The sequence below is a fragment of the Cryptotermes secundus genome, unplaced genomic scaffold (genome assembly GCF_002891405.2).
Source record: "Cryptotermes secundus unplaced genomic scaffold, Csec_1.0 scaffold27, whole genome shotgun sequence".
NCBI classification, from domain to species: Eukaryota; Metazoa; Arthropoda; class Insecta; order Blattodea; family Kalotermitidae; genus Cryptotermes; species Cryptotermes secundus.
The window spans coordinates 1,187,963-1,213,885 of record NW_019745078.1 but is presented as its reverse complement, the minus strand read 5'-3'; the positions used below and the strand labels follow the sequence as shown (position 1 = coordinate 1,213,885).

Sequence of the window (25,923 nt, the reverse complement as noted above, 5' to 3'; positions counted from 1 at the left end):
CATTATTTAGAAGAATTTCAGTACTTAAATGATTAACTGAATATTCTTATATTTTGTATGGCTGTGCCTTTAAGTATCGAGTCAAGGAATATGAGGTGGGCAGGGCATGTAGAACGAATGGGGGAGACGAGGAATGTGTATAGGATATTGGTGGGAAAGCCAGAAGGAAAGGGACCACTGGGAAGACCAAGGCGTATGTGGGTGGACAATATTAAAATGGATCTTAGAGAAATAGGATGGGATGCTATTGATTGGATTTATCTGGCTCAGGATAGAGACCAGTGGAGGGCTCTTGTGAACACGGTAATGAACTTTCGGGTTCCATAAAATGCTGGGAAATTCTTGAGTAGCTGCAGAATTGGCGGCTCCTCCAGAAGGGCTCAGCTCCGTGAGTAAGTAAGTAAGTAAGTTCCTTTAAGTATTAAATGTATTCTTTCTGTACCATGATTTGATTTACTTCACTTACAGGTTGTTATATCAACGCAAGTTGGAGTGGATGGACCACTTCTAGCCATTTCGGACAATATGTTTGTCCACAATAACTCCAAACATGGCCGCAGAGCGAAGCGGCTAGACCCAGCCGAAGGTATGTACTGTACGTGAACAATGATTTCATTACTTCTCTCATTGACTGTATGAGTGCAATAGCTTTCCTGTAAGAATTTATCCACTTCAAGAAAATATGAAGCCCATTCTCTATATAATCAAATCTTCCGGTCTGAATATTTCTATATCACTGTATAGAAGCATTCAGTGCTCGCCTTTCTCACAGATATTAGTGGAGGTGTTCATTTATGCTCTTCCCACTCATTATCACATGAGAAACAAAGAGAATCTTTGCAACCAATGGGTAACATGGAATGACGTTTGAGAAACCATTTCTATTAACTGTCAAAATCATATACTACGCTAATTTGTGACAATTTAATCTTAAAAATTTGTTAACTACTTAATTTTTCTTTTAATGGAAAGTCTTTACCTAACAAATTGGGCAAAAAATATTTGAGTTTTAGATTACACAGAACGAAGTGGTCGTTAATTTGCATAAAATAATCGCGTGTTATATTTCATGAAACAAATGCATAGTGTATTGTATTACATGAATAAAAAATAAGGAATTTTAAATTACCCTGTGAAGAAACTTGGACCTGCTTATATATTTTGCTTGTTTGAAAATACGATTATTATAATTTCGTCAGGTTATGGTCTTCTTGGTTGTGATAACATGTAGCCTTGCAGGCGAATTCCGACGTTTCGGAATGACATGCTTACGGTGAGAAATTTCTTGTGTAAAGAGGAAGGAATTAGACAAGGTGTCACACCCACGGAAGGAGGTGAGAAAATGAAGCCCAATGCAGGCCAATAAAAACTGCACACAGGAAGAGAGGTCCTTTTCGGGGCCATAAAGAGCAGTTTTCTTTTCTACCGTCCGTACTAGGCCTTACGGCGCTAGTTTTCCTTATACCCTCCCACAGGCCTGACTGACCAAAATTCCTTCTGAAATTAATCAATCACCTTACACACTTCGACACGGGAGATGGAGGCAATATATTCTTCCAAAAAATCAGTATTCGCCTAGAGAATCAACGATGTCAGAACCCAGAAGACCACAGTTTGTCACCGCGACAACTTCCGAATTTACAATAAAATAAGAAAATAAGAAAGAATAAGAAATCCGTAGCCTGTCTTCCGCACATTTATGCAATCAGAGGGCTGTGCGCAACATTATGTAATAAAAGTCCCTCTTTTGTACAATAAATGTAATGGGGCTAGGTACTATTACATAATAATAATACTGCGAGATCATTAAATTGCATAATAAAGGAAAAGTCTGGAGTTTCAGTCGTAGTAACAAAAAATCGCTTGAAAAACGATTGTATGGGTATTTACGACATAAAGAGTATGATATATTGGGTTTCTGGACTTTATCCATTGTCCTGGTTTTTAAGATAACAAATAAAAACACGTCGTTTCGGAAACTGGATCTGTTTCCGTCCTCAGGTGAANATAAAGTCCAGAAACCCAATATATCAGTGTGTTATACACCATCGTCAGAATCATAAAGAGTATGCTTTCGAAGGCCTGTGAATGAAATTGATATAATTAATAAAGTTTATAATCATAAAATATCTATAAAGAAATATAAAGGCTTATCTATATAGGATTAATATTCTCTTCCATTGAGTTTTGTCACTGAAGACAATATTCCAGTACCTGCCCCGTATTTAAATTATAACGACAGGAATTCATTCAATTTCGTTGAGGAAATAGAAAGCAAATACCTTAATATTAATCTATATGTGTAAGTGTTAAAAAATATTAAAATAATTAAATAAATCAGGATTGTAATAGGGAAGAGGTAAGAAGAATAGAAAGAATTTTCAATGTGATGTCCTAAAACAAGATTTGCTGCTGTTTCGCACCCCGAATTTTCACAAAGATACGTGAAAGAAAGAGACTGCTCATTCAAAATGAAATTTAAGAACTATTATTCGTCGATTACAAAACGACTGATGCATGAGAAGTCCTGCGGGTAAGAGGCCAAAAAATTTACGTATTAAATTTTATAGAACATTTAGATATAAGATCAATGCATAGATTATCTGAATCCATTTTCAAATCATCCACGAAGAACACATACTGCTAGATATCACAAAGCTGTGGCTGAAGCCGGTACCCACTTGTAGCTTGTCCTTAAAGGGCCAAAGAGGAAGATGCTTAATTTGTAGGGTAAATATTTACTACACAACCCATAAAATTACTGCACGTAAAGAAAGATTATAACAAACCTATTTTCTTGTAAAACTGTGGTAATGAAGGCAAAACACATTTCTTACGCATCATGTTGCTATCCGGGGCACACGGTTGCATAGTTAGTTGAGGCACTGTGCTACAAGCCGAAAGGTCGTGGGTTCGAGTCCCGATGAGGTGGATTTTTCAATTGACATATTCCTTCCAGTCGAATTATGGTCCTGGGGTCGACTCAGCCACTAACAGAAATGAGTATCAGGAATCTTCCTGGGGTAGTAAAAGGCGGCCAGCGCGTAAGGCTGACAACTTTACCGGCATCTGTGAGCCGATTGTCTAGAAAAAAAGGTCTCACGACCTATTACAGGAATAATAGCTTTACTTTTTTACCGCATTACTATTTAGAAGAGAATACAAACAAATAAATCCCAAGCGTGATGCAAAATTAGGATCCCAGTGAATGTACAGTAATTTATATTTATAATGCACTGTCACCAGAATAGCACGATGCAATTTTCATTTTCTTCTTTTTGGCCTAGAGTCAAGAGGATTTCTAGGTCCAATTTTGAAGTAACATCAACATAACTATCTAGTATTAATAGTGCTCTTTCTCTTACGCTTTACATATCACGACCCTGTTTCGGCGTCATCTTCAGGTGGTATACACACTTACATACCAATGATCAGAAGATACCGCGTCAAGATGGCACGTCTAATATGTAGCGGCTACGATTGATAACACTCGTGACGCTAGTTAACTGTGCTGATAGCTCTAACACAACAGGATGGTAAGGTCAAAAATTGATAGATTCTCGTTCAGACAAGAGGGTACATGTTTAGTTATAGCTAAGGCCTTTATCACCTCAGGTAAAAAAATTAAAAAGCGGATAGGCACACATCAAACGGGTTTCGAACCAGAAATCCCACGGTGCATGCGCTCGGATCTCCATGGAATCATATAGAACGTTTAGAATGGTAATGTAATCATACAGAAGCAAAATAATATTCTGACACGGGGCGTCTAGTGATGACGTATTCTCGGCAGCTCAGTAGCAGCCCTCTTCATAAGCACATTCACCATTCTCACTTTGTACTTGCTTACCTGTGTATGGGGGAGTTAGAATGGGAGGGGTGGAAAAGTCTTGGGGGGTGCAAAATATCGCGGCGCGAGGGTAGGTACGTCTCTCAAGCTATGGGATACACAAATCATCTCTCAGCGTAGTGTATAGCTGCAGCCTCATTGGTATGCTCCTGCGCTATGAGCCGCTGCAGACTGAATGGTACTTCGTTCTGGAAACTGCTCAGTGACGGACTGGCCGCGGCAGAACACTGCCAGTTCCGCAAAACGTCAACATGGCCGTTATTTCCGTATTCAGTTATTGACAACGCTTATGTTATTTAGTAAGCAACTAGCTACGATGGGATGGGATTGTCATGTGTAGGGAGTGATATGGTCAGGCACAGTTCTAAAGTGGTCCTATCCTAGAATTTATTTTCTCGACATAGCGCCTACTTACAATTTTAGAACAAGAGTAAATTGCGATCTTAATGTATCTAGTTCAACATTTCAGCTTCTAAGAACGAGACTGATAGGTACTGTTACATCTCTTCGACGCATAAAAAACAGAAACAAAGCCGCACGTCTATCAGTAATCAAGCGAATTGCTACAACTGAGACCTATAAAAAAGGTAAAGCGATCACTATAAAAAGGCCGTGGAGGCCAATATGGTTGTGAGAAGTCGAGGTTCCAACATTTTCTAGACAATCGGCTCACAGATGGCGGTGAGGTTGTCAGCCTTACGCGCCAGCCGCCCTTTACACCTCAGGAAGACACTTGGAACTCTTTTCTGTTAGAGACCGAGCCGACCCTAGGGCCATAGTGCAGCTGGAAGGATTAGTTCAATTAAAAAAAATTCAATGACCTCATCAGGAATCGAACCCGCGACCTTACGACTTGTAACGTAGTACCTACCGCGTGCCCCAAACTGAGGCCTATACCTATAAATTTTAAAACAACAACTGTTTTAGCGTCTTATAATAAATTTCTGACACGGATATTTGAAATATTTTTTTTATATATAGGAATGGGAAAGTTTCAAATCAACGTTGTCACATATAGCGAGTACGCATGACTTATAAGAAGGGTTTTGTATTGGATGACTGGATTTACTGACACCTAATTCATACAGCTCGGGACTGCAGCAATACAGCGCTATCGCTGATCTACACAATTTACAGTTAACCGTTACACACGCACTGGGGTTCTCAGTCTTCACTAGTCGTATCCTGGCAACGGATTTATAACAGTTTCACTGTAACTTCACGTAACCAATGCAGTCTTCTTTGCGCAGTCTAATTCCATTCTGGCCATTTCTCAACCACCTTCGACTTCCGACTCTCTCAATTCTATTCCTCTGCTTCCAAGCTCACATTATTGGTAAGGCGTGTCTACGGCGCTGTTGAATAGCAACGGAATTTACTCTATTGTTGATTGAGTATTAGTTACCGCGGAAATTTGTTTACCGAGTCGTTGCCTAGCAATGAGCATATATTCTGACTTTGCTATTCTACTTTTGGCGTCATGCCACAATATGGTACAGCCCGTCATGTTGATCCTCTATGACTGAAACACGTCGAACTTTTAGTAATGTATAATCAACGCAAAGATACAAACTATATACAAGTGTATATATATACTTAGCTTGTTATTTATATCTTGTTATATAATAGCACTATCCGAACAGGAAGCTGAAATTGTTAAATCTTGGTAGAGTGGTTAGTCTATAAATACACGCAAAAGAAAATAAATTTATGTTGATGTCTCTTCGCCAGAATGCGGGGCAAAATCTTGTGAGACTCAGAGTAGCTAATATCTGAAAATATACAGATATTTGGGAAAGACAGTAAGTAACTGTAAGTATGTAAGTATGGCCGCGCCATAGCTCAAGCGGTTAGTCACTGGCTTCCCACCGCGGCGGCCTGGGTTCGATCCCGGATCTGGTCAAGTGGGATTTGTGGTGGACAAAGTGACGCTGGGGCGGGTTTTCTCCGAGTGCTTCGGTTTCCTCTGCCAATCTTCATTCCACCAAATTCTCCATCATCATAATCACCCAGGGCAAGCTACAATAGGCCAATCAGTGGCCGCCGTGCCGAGTGGACCCAGTTAGACTCCACTCCCCACTAAGCGAATTAAAAAAAAAAGTAACAAATTGAAGTCACATTCACAGAGGAATTTAGAGTACATTAAACATAGAAAATAAATAAGCTTTCCCCGGGTGTAAGTGAAACTTAGAACAATGTCCTCTGACTGCAATTTTGATCCATTTCAAGAATCACGAACAATTATGTCATTTAAATTAATACGAAGAACGCTAGAGTTATGATGACTGAGGGCAGGTTGCTGAAGTGGATATTTTGAGCTATGATGGAGGAAATCTCAGGAGGACGGTAATGAAGTACTTCATAGATTGTAAGCCCTACTCTTCACCAAAGATTATTACGTTCATCAAATCGTAGAGTATGAGATGAGCGAAACATATACCAGTACACATGAGAAAGACATATAAGTTTCGGTATTAACACCAGACAGAGAGAGATAACTTTGAATACATAGACATAGATAGGAGGTTAGTAAAAAAAAAACTCCGTGACTTTAGTCCGCAAGCGAACTATATCGACCGAGCGACCGCCGCTTGTCGGCGAAGTTAGTTCCAACTTTAGCGGACAGAGGGTGTCGCGTAGTCAGCGCAACGAATCTCCACAGTCGTTAATTTCGGTTTTCTAGACCGGATAGGAGGTTAATGCTAAAATGAATAAAGCGGAAGAGTACGGACTGGGTTTAACTGGGCCAGGATAGAGACCAGCGGCGGACTGTTGTGAACACGGTGATGAAACTTCAGGTTTCATAAAGGGCTAACTGAGCGGGTGTTGGCTTTTCAGACTGACTCTTCTGCAAGGAGACAATCAGTTATGGTCACTGGTTCGTAGGCTTTAAAATTACTTTAGTATTATGCAGATGTTATTTAGCGTTGACTGAAGAAAGGGGATTATTATAGGCGATGTGCTGTAAAATACTAGTTATGAAGTTGTTGCAGCCTATTTAATAATTTCACTGGAAGAAATGAGTCAGGGCAGCCGGTGTCGAACAATGTACTACCCAAATAAAAGTCAGCTTACATAGTATGTGTGAAACAAATGGACCAGTGAGTGGTTAATTTTACATTACCTACCTCAAATCAGAGGCAAGTACAAGCAGGACTCTGTCTGCAGGTTGCTGGATTTTTCCATAGTTGTTTGAATTCATGTGAAATTGATAGCAGAGCCCAGACTGGCGCATTGCCGCTGGTATAGGTTTAGCGTTTTCCAGGTGCTGAGTGGGTATGAATTATAATGTGCATTTTATTGGGAGCGACCGTGGGATTGTCACATTTTAAAGTTTAAAATGGCAAACACAGAAAGGCGGTGAGCTGTATACAGAGATTAAAACATCCCTGCACGTTGCTATGGAATAAAAATATTCTAGCGGCATTTTTGTTCAAAATTATTAATTTCGACAACTGGATTGCATGATTTAGAAGTGATTCAGCGCCGCCAGTGGTGGGAACAGAGTTGTGCGGTCACCACTTCATTTGTTTTAATATTTCAAGATTTCGATTGAAAACGCATGTAGGGACTATGCAGTTTTATAATGAAAATTGATTGTTGTATTGGCAAAAACCATTGTTCTGTTTCTTTATGTAGCCTACTATTCATTGACATTACATTATGGCGACCGTAATGGGGCCAGTTACTTTATTTTGTGGGGGGGGGNGGGGTTTTTTGCGACCGGATGAGTAGCTAAGATTACACAGCGTCTAAAGGCAGGAGGATAGATGAATGATAATTGGAAATGATTTAGAACGAATGGATAGTGGTCTAATCGAGGTACTCTTCTGGCATTTGTCTGTATGAAATAAGGGAACCACCAATAACTTTAGCCAGGATAATCGGTGTCCCGGCCGAGGTTCGAACCTGACATCACCCGAATACAAATAAAGAGAATAAACACAACGTCAATGCCGTGCTATAGCTCAGGCAGTCAGTCGCCGGCTTCTCACCGCGGCGGCCCGGGTTCGATCCCAGGTCACACCATATGGGATTTGTGGTGAATAATGTGGCATTGGGGCCAGTTTTCTCCGAGTACTTTGGTATCCCCTGCCGATTTTCATTCTACTGACTGCTCCACAATCACCATCACCTACACATTAGTGGCTGGTACGATAGGTCAGAAGTGGCCGACGTACCAAGTGAACTCAATCTCACCCCAGCCCAAGAAACTTAAGAAAACCGTAATGCCAATCCACTCTTCGCTTTAATAGTATTGTTTAAGGCACGAAGATTCATACCATTAACATATACTTAGCTGTGTATGTGTTATAGCAATGTGACAACAGAAACGGAAGTTCGTCAATGCTAATACGATTCTTCACTTAATTCGATCTGGAGCCAGTTTCATTTTCGTCCATCCTTTAAACATAACCTTTATTAGGATCTGAAATTCTGAATGTAGTGACTATAAAGTTTACTGTTCTCTAAGATGTGGCGCTGTGTAGACTTGTAGATGTTTACTGCCGTTTCAGAAGAATGTGATGTCTCCATCTTCAGAGTCGTGAAGACCGTAAATTGTAATGTTAGGATAGCACTTTACATTAGGCCGTTACTACCTTCTAGTTCCGTCAGATTAATTATTTATTCTCTATCGTCCATTCAATCGACATTATATTGCCTGGGTCACTGACAATATCTTTAAATAAAATACAAATAAATTAACTTTAATGCTATCATTTTATATCTTGATTATTTTATACACATGAGTTTACGTCAAGCCATGCCTTTGTCCTGGACGGCTACGAAACTGCGTACTTCGTTCAGCTCATGTATGACATTCACACGGATTATTCTTATTCACAATGCACTCACAACTCTGATTTGATAAGCATCCTCTTCCTTCTATATTCCCCAAAATTCGCAAAATCTTTGGGTTGAGAATAAAAGCAGAAGTTAGAAGCATTTCCCTCATTGCCGTGGCAGAAACAATAAGTATAAGTGATAAAAATAATCTCACTTCGCTATAAAATTTCCGATTTGGCCAGGCGTAAACTACAAAATAAGAATATTGTGTTTCTGAAATAATACGAATATATAGGGTTCCATAAACTGCCCACTTATTTTGTCCAGTGATTTGGGCTACCTCCTTCTAAGGGACCCAACAGAGGTGTTTCCGTCCCCTCACCTGAGGACGGAAAAAGATCCAGTTTCCGAAACGTTGTGTTTTCTAGCTTTTTAGAATAACGGACGATAGAAAAGTAAAAAAATCAAGCAATTCTGAGTGCTATACGCCATCGTCAGAACCAATTAGGATCTACTTATTTTGTTAATGTGCAAATCATAAAATGATTTATCGTCAGGTCCAGCTTGTGAAGTTTTTTATATTCTGTAATTTCTACCTTACATTTGCATTGATGATGCTGTCGCACGCTCAAACAAGCCTACATCATCATCAATGGTGCCTGGTGTGGTCACGTGTGTCCATCTGTGAAAATACCAAATCTGAAATCGCTGGACAGATTTTCTTGCGAGATATTCACGCTTGCTGGAAGGAACGATCTTAAGCTATATTAATTCCTTATATGAGGCCGCGCCATAGCTAAAGTGGTTAGTCGTTGGCTTCCCACCGCGGTGGCCCGGGTTCGATCCCGGATCTAGTAAAGTGGTATTTGTGGTGGAAAAGTGGCGCTGGGGCGGGTTTTCTCCGATTACTTCGGTTTCCCTTGCCAATTTTCATTCCACCAAATTCTCCATCATCATAATCATCCGGAGCAGGCTACAATAGGCCAATCAGTGGCCGCCTTGCCGAGTGGACCCAGTTGGACTCCATCCCCCACTAGGCGAATTAAAAGAAAATGCCTTATATAGCCTGGCTTATGTAAGGATACAAACGGACTTTTCCATATATTACCTGAAGATTTTTGCAGAGTTGTGTTAAAATTTGATATGGAAGACTTCGACCAAAGTTAATTGGGAAGTTATGACTTTCAGCTATATTGATGCGTAATAAACCCTAAATTATATAAGGCTATAAATAAACTGCCACCTGCTCACGCTGGTTCCTCGCTCGCGGATATTTATACCCTGAAGATGGAGGCGATACGTTCTAACGAAACATCAGCTTTCACAATATCTACATGGCGCCACCTTCCAGAAGACAGCTTTCTTCAATTCCAAATCTCTAGTTGAAATTTTATACATCCAACTAAATATTGATGGGCATTTATAATTTTTAGCCACTTGGTTCACTTTAAAGCCTACTTTTCACAGGACCATGATTCAAACCTTCGCCTTTCACATAATCCATTTCGAATATTTGGCCGAAATTCGATGTGGGAGACTTCCACCAAACTTTCTTGGGGAGTTACTATTTTCAGTCACACTGATCCATAAAAAGTCTACTCCTCATGAGGCCATAAGTATAATTTCTCACGTACCTCACAAAAATTTCCAAAGATATACAGAGCACATTCGTCGAATTCATGCGAACCTCATTTTCTTAACGGCGAAAATGTGTAAAATGTGCGTCTTATATTCGAAGTATTACGGCAATTGGAGTTCAGAGTAAGAGACATCCACCAGAACTTCTAGAGGAATCACGAATTTCAGTCATATTAATCAATAACTGAACAGAAAACACAGTTCCTCTGTTGCGGAGCTATCGGCGCGGTCAGCGCAGAGAACACCGCTTTCCAGCCAGTTCATTGTCACTCTCGTCTCTGCTTAGCAACGGCTGCTGTCTTATTTGTTTCGCGGTCTTTTCCTAGCAACGGGTCTATACACCACAATATTCTTAAATAAGCNGCAGCTATTCAACTGCTCTGAATATGGAGGCGCTACGTTCCTCCGAAACGTCGGCCAAAACTAAGAATACACGGTGCCTAAACCCAGAAGACAACTTTCTTCAAGCTTAATAAACTTCGAAATACGCAACTGGTAAATATGTGTACTACGTGTCATTGTGGAATTCATCCGTTCCAATCTTATATACCGTCGATTTATAACACGTTTCCCTTCGCTTATTTAATAACGTCTTGTGAAATGCGTAGATTACAGAATATCTACTTATGGAACGATGAGTTGGGAAGTGCGCTAAACTTGAACTGGTGCATACCGCTGTGTTGAACTGATAACCGGCACTAGTGAACATGCTATTCGAACAAAAACATTATTGAAAGAGTGAACAAGGTAAGATGTTTCGGGGCTACCAGTGCTCCATCGTCACGTGAGATGCGCAAAGAAAAATTTATGGTTGTATTAAGTGACCACTGGTGTCAGAGATTGTGCCCATTTCAAGTTTTTAGCCCTGAATTTTATCAAGCGATTGAATGGACACCCTCCTCGATAACTGGCATCAATTCTCCCACTCATCTCACTTGAGAAGGTCTCATGACGGATTATAATGAGCGCGAAACATTGTTAAACTTGTTAACCATCGATAAGTTTGCTGTTATTAAAACAAATGGTTAGTGTTGACGGAAGAATTCGTGATCGATTTTGAAGTATCTTACGATACTTGTTTCACGGCTTTGGAAAAAAAAATTCTGTATTCAACCCCTGTAGGAACCGGAAACATCTACACAGGAAGGTTTTCTCCAGTAATCTACTTGTTATCAACACAACAATCTTCTATTTACTTACTTACTCCTGGAGCTGAGCCCTTCCGGAGGAGCCGCAAATTCTGCAGCTACTCAAGAATTTTCCAGCATTTTATTGAACCCGAAGGTTCATCACCGTGTTCACAAGAGCCCGCCACTGGTCCCTATCCTGAGCCAGATCTGTCCAATCCATACCATCCCATCCTATCTCTCTTGAGATCCATTCTAATATTGTCCACCTACCTACGCCTTGGTCTTCCCTGTGGTCTCTTTCCCTCTGACTTTCCCACCAATATCCTATACCAATCCTCTATACCCATTCATTAGCAGCGGCTGGTATAACGGGTTGGTTCGAGGGAGCAGTAGCAATAGGCTCAAGTCTCATTACAGTCCAACAACAACTATTTTTTCTTATTGCTAGTGGGGTGGGACTAAGTCCCTTGTACTGCGGCCACTTCTGGCCTATTGTACCAGCCCCAGATGATAGGTGAGGGTGATTGTGGGGCAATTAGTGGAATGAAGATTGGCAGTGGAAACCGAAGTACTCGGAGAAAACCTGCCCCAGCGCCACTTTGTCCACCATAAATCCCACTTGACCAGAACCGGGATCGAACCCGGGCCGCCACGGTGGGAAACCAGCGACTAACCGCTTGAGTTATGGCGCTGCCCCAACTCCAGGGCGCTCAGAATAAGAATAAGAATAAAATAGGTAATCAGTAGCTACGTAATACGCGATTACTAACTCCATACAGCAGACTCAATTTTGAGAGACTGAGAGTCGCTGGTCAAGAAAATCCCAACCACTAGTCTCTGTCCTGAATCAGCTGAATGAGTTGCAGTTCTTTCAGATCCGTTCAGATGTCACCTCGGGCACGCCGAGGATCTGCAGACACTTTTCTTTTCAAGAATATGATTTCAGAGATTTGTTATGCTTCGTTGTCTGTGGGGACCGGCTAAAACCGGAATGCTATGTCCACCGTGTAGATCCACCACTGAAATGAGGCCAAAGCTAGTTGTTGGTCTGGTTGAATTCTGTAAGAAGAAAATGGAGGAGTAGCAATGGCAAGGCAACGAAACGCGTTGAGGGGTGAGGGGTGAAACATCTCGTTTGTATGCGGACCGACACCGAATCCAAAACTTTGTGAAATTGGCTCCCGATTCAGTTCAGTGGAGGAAGGAAAGACCTCCCCCCCTACCTTCTCTTCCTCATCCCTTTCGCCCTTTTGCTTCATTCGACCCCACTTTCTCTCTGTCTTGCACGTCTTTCTCACACACGCGTTCCTCTTTTCTACGCTGTTAAAAGTTACATATCCATGTTTAGGGTTCTGATCCCGCTGTTCAGACATTAAAATCGAGGAACCAATTCAGGAAAACGGTTTAGTTTGGAACATATTCCCTGTAAGAAACCAGTATATGAAGAGAATATGACAGATTCAAGGAGGAAATCAAATACTTTTTTTTATATATTTAGCCGTATTTTATCATGATCAGGAGCCGGGATAGAGTAGTCAGTGTAGCGATTGGCTACGGGCTGGACGACCGAGGGGTCGGAGTTAGTCTCGGTAGGGTCAAGAATTTTCTTTTCTCCACGTCGTCCAGGCCGGCTCTGGCTCTGGGGTCCATCCAACCTCCTATCCAATGCGTACCCTGGGCTCTTTCCCCGGAGGTAAAGCGGCCGGGGCGTGGATCTCACCACTCACCTCCAACTTGTTCTGAGGTCAATAAAATGTGGATCTATACATCCACTCCTCCATACGCCTTCATGTTGTACTGCTTAATTATTTAGGCACAGGATCAACTTTATCTGTATACTGTCACAGTCATTAAGTGAAAACGAATGAATCGGCCGTTAGAGTGGGGGGTGGGGGTGCTACTGAGAGAAAAGGGAAACGTATTGCAATGTGTTTGGAGTAAATACTTACGGGTAGATGGGAAGTTAACATTTATATTTGTAAACTGACTTAATAGGAAGACATGAATTGAAGTTATCACGCTCGAGATGGGGTCTAGTGGTGGATACTAGGCCCAATAATGAAAATACCTTTTGTGCATTCTTTTTCTTTTCTTTTTAATGCATTTTAGTGCATTCTTTTCAATGAACTCTTTACGAGATGCTTACGTAATATCACCTCTATTAGATTTTTACTGAGTGTGGCTTACGTGAAAATGCCTTATTTATCTCTGTAACTCTGATATATAATGGAAGAAATTCGATTCAAGACCATGTAATGATTTTGTCATTTGAACTTCAAAGTTGGCTATTTAGCACTCAAATTCTCCCTTTTAGAATATATGCTTCAATTAAATGAACAATAAAGCGTACTTCTCCACTCGTAAGACATCAGAGTTATATCGCAGCAAGCAACCAAATAAATGTTTTGCTTTCGAGTAAACTGAACTCCGTGGCTTGAGTCCGCAAGCGAACTATACCGACCGAGCAACAGCCTCTTGTCGGCGAAGTTAGTGCCAACGTTAGCGGATAGAGGGTGCCGCGTGGTCAGCGCAACTAATCCCCACGGCCGTTAATCTCGGTTTTCTAGACCGGAGCCACTATTTCCTTGAAATAGCGCTTCAATAATCCTCACGAGGCAGAGTGGACCCTGTTCTAGACCCATTACTTTTCATAAAATCTGGTAGCGCCGGGAATCGAACACAGACTTCTAGGTCTGTAGCCAGGAACTCAGACCACTAGACCACAGAGGCGGTCCGCTTACGTAAAAGGAGCTGACTAGTAAAACTCAGAGGAACTCAAATACCAATGGAACGGAAAAAATTATAACGAGGGTTTTCATAATTTGTAGTCTTAACTTAATACTCATAGAATAGTTAAATAAAGGAATTTGGTTGGAAAACCTACTCGATACAGAACACTTTTGAGTCAAAGGATATTAGGATGATAAGATGTTTCAAAATGAGTAAATACAGTAAAAGTCTGTGAATATGTGAGACTGGATAGTGCTGTACCATGATTCAATTCGATTGTGGGAATTTGCTGAGGTGGTAAAGAATTCGATTCTTATAACGAAAAAGAATATCTTGACCAGCCGATTACAAACTGTTCAAAGACTGTGTTCAATAATGCAATTAATTACGAGTAGGGTTTGTTTATCAACCCCTGCGATGCTTTCAGTTCTCTTACTGGTGGAGGGAAGCTCAATTCGTATTGTATTACACTGTAATCTTACTAATATGAGTCGTATAGTATCAAGTTCCATCCCTTCATCGACTCGTGTAGGATTAACCCTTGATTTGAATGCAGGGGAATTACGGGGAGAGTTCAGAACCTCTGTATATTTAGCGACAATGAAAAACACTGTCAGGGTCGAAACTCGAACCCAGAAACTCCAGAATATAAACATGAAACAAGATTTTGTTTCGTAATAAAGTCTGAAATCTTTTGCCAACCGAGTGTAAACTACATTTTAGTACAGTGTGTGATGAATAAATGTTCTCTAACACGAGAATTCGGAGTTTAAATTTAGTAACTTAAAACTAAAACTAATTCATGATATTGTAATGAGTAGGTTTTGTGATAACATGTGTAAGTTGTCTGATCAATGTAAATCAGTAAAACCCATATTGAGGTAGGTTCGGTTAAGCTGCAAACAGAGAACAAGAAAATTTATATAACTCAATGGAATAGAGAGCCTTTCTCGAGGAGCCAATGGTTGATCAGCTGATCAATAAATTCCCCACATTTAAAGTATCTCGAATTTTAATTATCATCTTCAGAATAACTTTCGGCTGATGAGTATACTGAGCTGATGAAACCAGTCTAAATCCTCACATCATATAGGCTTAAAGTCCTCTTTTCTAGGTTTCCTAATTGATCTGTTTCCGTGACAATTTCTTCTACCTTTATTTGATTACCTTAACACTACTTCGTGGAAAGTAAGAATTATGAAGACGGAGCGACTGTATAATTCAGCGTATAAGTATTGCATGCGAAGCGAAAATTCAGAACGTTCTCCTCTTGAATTTCAACACCAAGTGGAACGGTGTATCCCGTATTCGTCCGGTTTTTTCCTTCGTTTCTACTTTGCTGCTTATGAACGTCCTCACAGAGCTCTTCCCATACTTTCTCTTTCTTCATCTTTATAATTTCGTCCAGTTTTTCAGCAATCTGAAGCTCTAGCCTCCTCGCCCAATCTAGAGCCTTCTCAGTTTCCTAGAAATTTTCATCCCCTCTACGCCTTTAAGGCAAAAACGTGGCCTTTTAATCCATAAATGCACTTTTTTGATACAGTCAAGATGTTCGAAAATTACTTTCATTCATTTAGTTAACCGAACTGATGCATTCATTGGTCTCATGGTAGAAATACACCTTATAAATTTTTAGATCAAGTGCTGAAGTCAAGATTTATTTTATTCTAAATCAGACACAATTTACAATAATTTTCCGCAAATTGTGGGTATGTATAAGTAATTGCGATACAATGAAACTGAATTTGTGCAATTATTCAGGGAAATTAAAATCAGGGATTCACAATTTGGCGTATTATTTTCCACTTGAAATATTTATGTGAATTTTTAATACAGTATATTTAAAATTATTTCTTACAGTCAAAAGTATATCCCTCCCAAGAAATAAAGGACTGATCATTGCAAAAATACCTCAGGATTACATGCAAGTCTAGAAAACGTATTTATGTAACTCTTAACAATTATTTGACAAGTTACAGGTCCTGAGGAAACCAGGAATTACCACACTTTATTCCCATTACTTACCAATTTATCTACAAATGCGCTCCTCTGAATGTTAAATCGTTCATAGCTTGTGAATTACAGACAACAAACAAAAGAAAACTCCGTAACCTGTAGTCCGGAAGCTGAATAACAGACCGAGCGACGGCCACTTGTCGGCGAAATTAGTGCCAACTTTTTCGGATAGAGGGTGTCACGTGGTCAGCGCAACGGATCCCCACGCCCGTTAATCTCGGTTTCCTGCACCGGAGCCAATATTTGCTTGATACAGCTCCTCAATTATCCTCACGAGGCTGAGTGGACCCCATTCCAGACCCGCTAATTCTCAGAAAATCTGGTAGCGCAGGGAATCAAACCCGGGACCTCTGGATTGTAACCAGGAACTCTGATCACTAGACCACAGGGGCGGTCGAATTATAGACTACAGAATATATAATTTAAACATTTAAATAAATTGAAGAGCAATAAAAGTTGACAATTGGAGATATGTGCTCAGAGGCTGATTTCGTGGAAAAAAACTAATTTTTTCCTCAGAAAACAGTGAGAAAACAAAAAGCAATTTCGTAAAATAATCTTTAAAACAAGTTTCCTACATAAACAACTGCTAACTCCATTCACGAGGTCTTCACTCATCAGCTATTTTTGTATATAACAATCCAAAACTCTGTCCTGGAACCAAATTTAAGATGCCGTTTATAAGGGAGATTTTGTTTTTGCACAGCTCGTAAAATTTGTATAATGTATACTCTTAAATCTCTCATACAAAATGAGTTAGATAATAAATACATGCAAAATATAATTTCATTTGAAAGAAAACTTAAAAAACCTTAGCACAGAAAACAGGATCATTTTAATGTGGACAAGAGTACTTTGCGAATTGGTCTCTAAGAACATGATTGAAATGACTCAGGTCAAATATGGTCGAATCAATGGATACTCTTACAACCGTGACGAAATTTGGGTTTCACAACCGACGAAATGCTCGATCAACTAAGTATCATCTGCATAAAGAAAAAGACTGTGTTAGAGGGTTATAGATTTCTCCTGACCCCGTTGTTTGTACAGTGTCTACACGCGTAAGATTATATCGTAGATTCAAAACATGCAAACGAAACATTTGAAACAATATTCATTACGACAGACGGTGGTTATTACGACTTGGTTTATTAAAGAACACACTGATCTGATGTGAGGCTAATAATAGTGTTGCTGATGAATTATAGGACGAACATTACCGGTGTACTGATGAAGATCAGAGACAGGGAGATGTGGCGAGTGAGTAGACTATGACGAGGGGCGATAGGCAGTTCTGTCCGTTCTGTCTGTCTGTTGTACTGCTACTAGGTAGGTCACGGTCGCTGGGTAACGCATGAAGCAGAAGTCGTATCTAACTCTACAATCCTTGAAGCAAAGATCATATTTCCCTCACTGACTGAATTACGTTTCGTAAGTATTTAATATTTAGGCGTAATTAACTTCGTGGTATAGAGTCTTTCATGAAAAGTTGATGCCTTCAAGAAATCCTTGGTTTTCTAGAACCCAATGATTTGTTGCTGTGTTTAAGGAGGCTCGCGACTGGTCATTTTTCCGAATTTTTAATCTAGTCCATTCGTCTACTGAGTGTTTATCCACGATCAAATTTACTAGGTTTACGTAACTACGCCTATTTCTCCTAAATGGTCCCTTCTTTTAAGGTTTTCCAGCCAGTATTTTGTATACATTTCCCAACTCCATCATGCATTAAACTAGCGTCAGTTGGCACTAACTTCGCCGACAAGCGGCGGTCGCTCGGTCACTATAGTTCGTTTGAGGGCCAAAACCACGGAGTTGGCGTTTTTATGAAACTACTAGAGTCTCATTTTATAGACTTACGTTCCCTAGGCCTTTGTTAATTCTCTTGAGACAAAAAGTCTTTAGCAGGTTGCATGTATTTATTTAATATTTATATACTCTTTTGTTTTAGCTTCATCGTTGAAGAGTGATCAGAGCATTTAGTCAGTAAGAAGCTATTGGCTACTTGCTTGTCTCCCTCTTCAACCCTGAAGATAGGGGCATCATGTTCTTACAAAAATTTGACGAATATAGTATGCGTATTTATGTCTAATTTGCCATAAATATCTGGTAAAAAAAAAAGTAGAGCTATCCCTGTAACAAGCTGTTGAGGCATATAGAGATGTGAGATGTCGAGGCTACCACATTTTCTAGAACAATCGGCTCACAGATGGCGGTAAGGTTGCCAGTCTTAGGCGCCCGCTGCCCTTTACGTCCCAGTAAGTTTCCTAGTACTCATTTCTGTTAGAGGGATATAGTGCGGCTGGAAGGATTAGGTCTATTGAAAAATCCCATGACCTCATTGGGGATTGAAACGCGACCTTCCAGCTTGCAGCATGGTGCCTCAACCTCCGCGTGCCCTCAGAAGTATCTGTATGTAATTTAGTAAGGCGTAATAGGATTTCTTAATTCGTACACTAAATACACGTCCTATCTCTATTTTGTTCTCCTTATTTTAGTAGCTCTTACCTCGATATCCTCTCCTACCTCCCATTTTTTCCCCCTCTCACATACACTTTATCTCGTTCCTCCACTCATCCAAATTCTCGTACTCCTGCACCAATCCCATTGTAATTCCCTATTCGCAGAGAGACACTAATTTTTCCTACTCAATTTCCTTCCCCATCTCTACTTTTCCTTCCTTGCCTCACGATTCTCAACCTTTTAATTACATTGAAATCTTGTCTTGCATGAGGCCTATTAATATTTGGAGCGTGTAATTACATAATAAAATAAGATAATGTATCCTTGTTCTATCAGTCGCTAGCCTACGCTCCAGACGCCATTCCGCTTGTGTTCATTATTTTAATGGTGTGGCAGTAGCTACTAGGGGCATTCTCCCCCTACGGCTCTCTCCTATATTTCATTACAAAAATTTGTATAAAAAAAGCTTCATAATTTGTTCTCTTCTCAAAATACAAGGGTGATCAAGTCAAGGAGGATGAGACGTCTACATGGCGCTCCCTCTAGACAGATGAGAAAGGTCCCATGCAAAGAGAATTTTAGCCAGAAAACCAGTACGAAAATGGCAGTTTAGAAGACATGTTAACTTCTCAATCTATACACTAGCGTCCACTACGTCCTATGTTTTTGTTGGTGGTGTTTAATTTATCTCCCAACAAATTAACATCATCAGCATATATATATATCCAACCGAATTTCAGTCCTACCTGGTTTTCTTATGCCTACTCTACAGAATATCCTGCAGCATAGCAATGACGATAGAACATCTTTTAGACTATCCTGAATAAGAAAAGTATCACTTAAACCTGTGCCAATATGAAATTTACTGCAGGCTTTATTCACATAAATTTTATTAGCCTAACTAGTTTTATGAATATATCAGACTGATCGGAAATATTGTACCATACTTCCCCTCACTCATCTGAATCGTAAGTTTTCATGATATAATATAGAAATAACTGAAGTATTGTCTTATCGTACACCCATTTTTTCTTCAGAATCTGGCGAATGCAATATATCTGATCAGTATTCAATCTGTTACTTCGAAAGTCACACCGATGATCCCCCAGTAATTTAGTCTGCGTATGGACTTGACCTTGAGAAAAGTAAATTGGATAAATTGTTGCGTGACGCTGATAAGGGTGATACTCTTCCATTATCACTGCTGCCAGTTTTGTCGTCTTTCTTGTGAATAAGATAGACCGTATAACTCTGTTAAATTGATGCTAAGTACATCCGCCAATTTTAGACACAATAATGACGTAAAGTCCGACTAAAATTTCCTTCAGAAACAAAAACCACCATGCTAAACGTATGTGTTTTATCGATTGTCATTATTTTTTTGCTTCTGATTTATATTTCTCTTTCATTGTTAGATATTTTAATTACGGTATCCTGTTTCCAGCCCAAATTGCAGCAATGGTGTTGTGCCACGGTTTTTGTTGTGACAGATTTGCATTTTTGTTTATGCGGATAAGTTAATTTATTTACTTAATTACGGTTCGTTTAAGGCCGCATGACGTCTGACAGAAGGACAAGTGTATAGTGGACTGAAACGAATGTGGAAAGAAGAGTTATTGTCATTATTACGTGTAGGGCGGCACGCGTGACGAAATTAAAGGGTTCTAGTTAGGATGATTGGTTCTATTACCACTTGGATTGCAATCACAATTAACTACAATTAATAGGGCGCTATCGCTGATTTACACACTTTCAGTTCACAGTTGCACACGCACTAGGATTCTCCGTCTTCACTAGTCATCTCCTGGCAACGGATCTCAATATAGAAACTACCACTTCAAATCACTATGAAGTCTTCTTGTCTTCCATCATTCTGTACTCCTCTCTCCTAATCTGTATTCGAACTTCACAATTCACGCTTCATTCTCTTCCTTGTACTCTCAAATGCTGAACCCTCCTGGACTTTCAACTAACTTAAGCTTAAACAGGTCTTCGTTATACAGACGCCGCACGGACAATACAGAAAACAAATCACGTGATAGCTAGTACTGTTGGAATTTGACGTCATTGTGCATGCCAAGGACCCTGAGAGCTATACCAGCGGTAGCGTAGCTACTGGCAGGGCCTCCCTTGCTGGACAGGTCAAAGGGTAGGCATCAGACGAAGAGAGACACCAAAAACCAAAAACTGATGCCGGAAGCAGCGTCATCAGCAGCGACTTGAAGCACAGAGCAAATGATGCTCGAGATGGTTCAAGTTCGTATAGCAAGAGGCGTGACCAGAGTGGTTTGAACGGCTGTTGTACTGCGATGTGGAAAGCAAATGGAAAAACTACCACATTATCACTTTTCCTGGATAGTCTCTTTCCAAAAACAGAGATACCATGTATGCGAGATGTTTCATCTGGAGACAAACAAACTGGAGGGGCAGATAGAAGTGCCCAAAAGACGAGGAAGAAGACCGAAGAAGATATTTTAACTGAAGGAGAAAGCTTGAGATCGCATTAAGTAGAGGAACTGTTTTGGAAGAGACTGTGGACCTGTCGTATGACAGATTACCGATGAATGAATGTGTATGCGTGGAAGTGTGTTCACCGAGCCGTTGCATAGAAGCGGGTTGCATAACCTCGTTGTTCCACTGTTGCGTGTGTGTATCGAGCCGTTGCTTGGCAGTGCGTTGATATGTCACATTACTCGAGATACCACTCAGACATGTGCCTGAAGGGACCTACTTAAACCGTGAAAATCCCCGATCAAGGGATCTGGTCTCCCTACCGAGATTTGAGCCATAGACCTCTTGGATAAAAACCAGCGTACTGCGAACTCAACACTCCTCATCCCAGGGCCTCATTCTGGCTCTTGCTTTCAAAACACGTAACGGGAACTTACATTGCTCCTCAACACAATTACCTTAAATTGAAGGAAGAGGTCTATTAAGAAATAGGTAGAAACAAATGGCTTTTTATTTCATTCATTGCTCTTATACGAGTATGTAGTGTGGCAGGCTGAAGCTAATGAAGAGAGGGAGCTAGGAAAGGAACAAAGTTTAGTTTGAGAGAGCGAATAACGAAACCAAAACGAAGAAGAGACGTAAGAATCGGCGAGAGTCTCGTTTAGGAAGCCTAATTTCGTCACAGGCTGTTTACATGAGAAGGACTAGTTCGCTAAGAGTGAAATTAAAAGAACGTGCTGCTTACTGTTTTGCTCAAGTGTAGAGAACGGGCTGCCACGGCGATCTAAGGTTTGCTTCGTTCGCACAACTTCCCTTTCTCCCCAACTTTCTTCGTTTCCTTCTCATGCTCTTCCAAATTTCTTTCTTCTTTAGATCCTCCCATGCTCATACCGTTCCTCTTACTCTCCTTCTCTTCATTGTGTTCCTTCTCCTCTGCCTTCTTTTACTTCTTCTAGTTTCCAGTCTCTTCTATGCCCTTCATCGCTACTCTCTCTCTCTTTCTGTTTAAACATGACGATACGTCTGATTTCAAATTCTGTCTATAGATTTTAGTCAGCCTATTCTGCAATTATCAGAGATCAGTAAAGTACATAATCTTGGAAACTGTTATATTAAGTACGCCTGACTTAAATATTTTTAGATGTTTCACAGTTTGCAGTTCATTTTGGTACTGAATATAAAAGGACTTGCCTAAATCTTAATATAAAAATAGGAAGCTTTCAGAGAAACACGCGTTTGTAACACTGTAATGAAATTTTGTTGAGATAATTCTAGGAATATGGAAAGAAGACTAACTTAAAACATCGTGAAATATTTCGGTACAACCTTAACGTCTGAATTATTGTAAATTCAAATTCGAAATTTATGAATCTTACGTATCCATGAATTAGATGCACGTTGTAACTTATGAACTTCTGGAACCATAAAAGCTAGTGTCAGTTGCTGTACCCAAGTCCACAGAGCCAAGCCCTTCTTGGGGATCCGTGTTTAGGCTATAACAATTCGGTTCAAAACGCCTTTCACCAGTTCCGTTACATACATTACGAACAGTTAGCAGAAGGAAAAATAGGAGTATCAAANAAGGAAGAGCGGGGGGGGGGAGGCAGAGTAATTGAGAGGTCGCTTGGTTGCATCAGGCGTCTTCAGGATGATTTTCTGCTCGGCGACTCGGCGCAACGTACCGTGCGTCTCTTCTCGTTGCGCGGTTTAATTCCCCCTCCCCCAAGTCCTCTCGTCTTCTTCTCGACCCCAAAACTGATTAACTTTACCAACTACAATCTGATTGGTGCGCTACTTTTATGAAAGAATGCCTCAACCTCCTGTTTGCAGAACAAGGATCTAGAAATCAAAGCAACATCACAAGTTCGATTTGTTTTAACACTGGTGGTACCACAACATGCAAAGAGTGTAGGTCTTATATTTAAATGCGGCAGCATTCATCTACAATTAAGAGTTGTACTCTATATAGATCGAAAAGAGGTTTAGATAATGAGACAAGAGGAAATCTCTCAGAATGTCACTATTTGCGATGTATTATCGCATGCAAATAACTAACTAGCTCCATGTAGATGAGCTCTTATTCAGAAACTGCCAGTCGCTCAGCAGTTCAAGAATTTCCCAATATTTTATGACACCGAATATTCTTCACCGTATTTACAAGAGCCCTCCACTTCTTCCTATTCTCAGCTGGATGAATCCAATCCGCACCATTCCATTTTATTCCTCTGAGATAAATTTTAATATTATCTTTCGACTTATGAGTACGTCTAATTCTTCGTATTTCCTTCTAGCTTTACCACCAAAATCCAACATTTCTCTTCTCTCCATGCGCGGTACATGTTCTTCGCATCTCATCCTCTTTGAATTAAGAAACCCAATTATGTTATTACACACAAATTAAACAAAGCAGTAAAAGGAACAGAGATTTAATACGATACACAGATCAATAATTATAACTTAAATACATATGACGGGAGTAAGAAAGATTAAGCTGAGAAATGTGGTATGTCTGCCTTTTGTGTCTTTTGGATGTGAAGGCCTAAATTCGACAACAAAGAGAAAATAATAAATACCAAATAATATTAGAAATGATAAGTCTTCAGATAACTAATATGAGCCATGTTATTAGATACCGAGAAATCAAGGCAGAGGGACTGAACAATATACAGATAAACTTAACTGAAGTAGGATTTCCTTAAAAAAAAACTAGATCATTCTTGAGCTACTTAAATTACTAAGCACAGACCAGCCGGCCATTAGGCAGCAGGAAGGCTATAAAGCACACTGTACTCCTTCGAGCTCGCACCTGTAAAGTGAAGGTGAGGAAAGTATTCCTGCTAGCGTCAAGTATTATCGCTTCCAATAACAGAAGATTCATGGTTACCTCATCATGAGAACTGCAAACCATTAACATATGGTCTATCAGAAACGTGCGAGTCTGCGTATCTCTTTTACCCCACAGCACTTCGTGTCCCATTTGTTCTTGGTATCGATGTTCAGAACCAAGTACTATATTATTTTATAATACTATATCTTCAAACCAAGCGAGTAAAGCGTGTAGTTTGTCTTCAGGAAAAACCCTTATTCTAATTGAGGTTCAGTACCTCCATATGTGACAGGTATTTCGTGTTTCTTTTCTCACAGATTCAGTAGGCTTGTTTTCCGTTTATCTTTAACCGCACCTCCAAGGAAGAAAGTTCTGCATGGTAAACATGAAGCTAATCGAATAATGACCTTTTATTCTTGGGATTTTAGAGTTCATTTTCGTGTTTACCATAGCCCATCAATGAACAAAAAGAATTCAAGCCTCATCCGTATGTCATTTTGAATTCTGTGTATTATGTGCAAGAAATCGACGCATATATGGCTGATTGTGCCTGTCCACCCATCCGTCCTTCCACATATTTCAACTCGAACACCACTGGTAATATTTTGATGATATTTAGTATGGACATTATACGGTCTGGAGTATAACGCAAATTCGTAATTTTCCTTCAATCAGTAATACTAACATGACGGACGTGCGAACCTGGGATGTTGGAGCGACACTAGGGCCACTGATTCCAACAAAGACTATTGAAATGTTGTATGGCAATATATCTTCGAAAATTTTGCATTCTTTCTTTTCTCTTGCGAAATGTGACACAACATTTCGTCTGCATGAATTATAATGTATTTTCTGGCTAGAAATGTAATAGGCCTCTTTATATTTTTTATACGAAAGCCTGTCTGTGTAATCTTAACAGGCATGTCTGATATAGTGGCAAATCAGGGTAGTAACATGGCCTTTTGTAGACGTGAACAGATAATTGGGGAAGGAGGTCAGGATTTGAGGATACACAAAAAAGAATGCTCTTTTCTGAAGTCTGGTATATGACACAAACATAAAATAATGCTCGCGAGATTGTTATCTGTAGCAAATGAGCAAGAAGGTGGAAATACACTTATTTCGTTGGACTATGTGGCAGGAGGTTACTGGTTACGTATGCGAATTATTAGAAACAGCATGCGATATGTAATTCATGAAATTTGTTGTTTCTGGAAGCTATGGTTATTGTTCCCTCCTTTTGTATATGTAGATGTAACACATTGTTTTAGTTCACTAGTAATTACAAAATGTTACTTCAAAGTTGAGAGAGTAAATTATGTATTAAATGGCATGGTATTGTTAATGTAATTATCACGGATACAATATTGCCACCACGGCAAATTGTCCCCACAGGGCAACCTATTGTGTTACTACAGAGGGTTTTTTATTCCATTTTTAGGTACACTCCATTTCGTTGTTTTGATTTTCTTTTAATTTTTAAACATCAATTACGTTTGTACTGTACGTGGTACAGTCACGCATGAAAGCAATTGTCCAGAGAGAAAAACAGATACATATTAAATGATGGCCAATGTTTAAGGGAACGCAGCAAGGGAATACACTTGAATTGTTTGCTGTCTTCTCTCTGTTATTACCGTGCTAATGGAACACCACTCGGCTACTCGCCGCAGTATGACAAACCGTGAATTGGTGATGAGAAGTGGAGAGGTGATACGGAATTTTCGTTGAATAACAAATGACTTTAATCATTAAATAAGTAAAGAAAATTGCAATGAAACCACGTCTTGCCTATGAATTAGATTTCGAGATGTCCCAAAATGACGAATTTCCAATATTGCTTTACGACGCCGTTAATTGAAGGTGTGCTGTAGCATGTAGATGGCCGTACCATAGCTCAGGGATTTATCTCTCTGTCTATAGCTCTACAGCCCTCTGGTTGGACCTTGGCCGTTTTTTCAGTTTCTTAATCTTAAACAGTCGTTAGGACTCCTTGGACGGGGCATCGACCCGTCGCAAGGCCTCTACCTACA

General features: G+C 40.0%; 2 protein-coding genes across 9 annotated transcripts in view; one reads left to right on the top strand and one right to left on the bottom strand.

The window, feature by feature from the left end:
• LOC111874820 (protein PBDC1) overlaps window positions 1–25,923 on the bottom strand; it is a 751,412-nt gene that overhangs the window by 677,586 nt on the left and 47,903 nt on the right. The window lies entirely within an intron of this gene.
• Window positions 1–25,923, top strand: part of LOC111874817 (transcription factor collier) — a 376,238-nt gene that overhangs the window by 318,382 nt on the left and 31,933 nt on the right. For 5 of the 6 annotated variants that reach the window (XM_033755620.1, XM_033755621.1, XM_033755618.1 and 2 more), the window contains exon 8: window positions 469–595. In XM_033755620.1, coding sequence (XP_033611511.1) covers window positions 469–595 — 127 coding nt within the window. The remainder of the gene's footprint in view (window positions 1–468; window positions 596–25,923) is intronic. The other variant, XM_033755619.1, reaches the window with a different exon arrangement.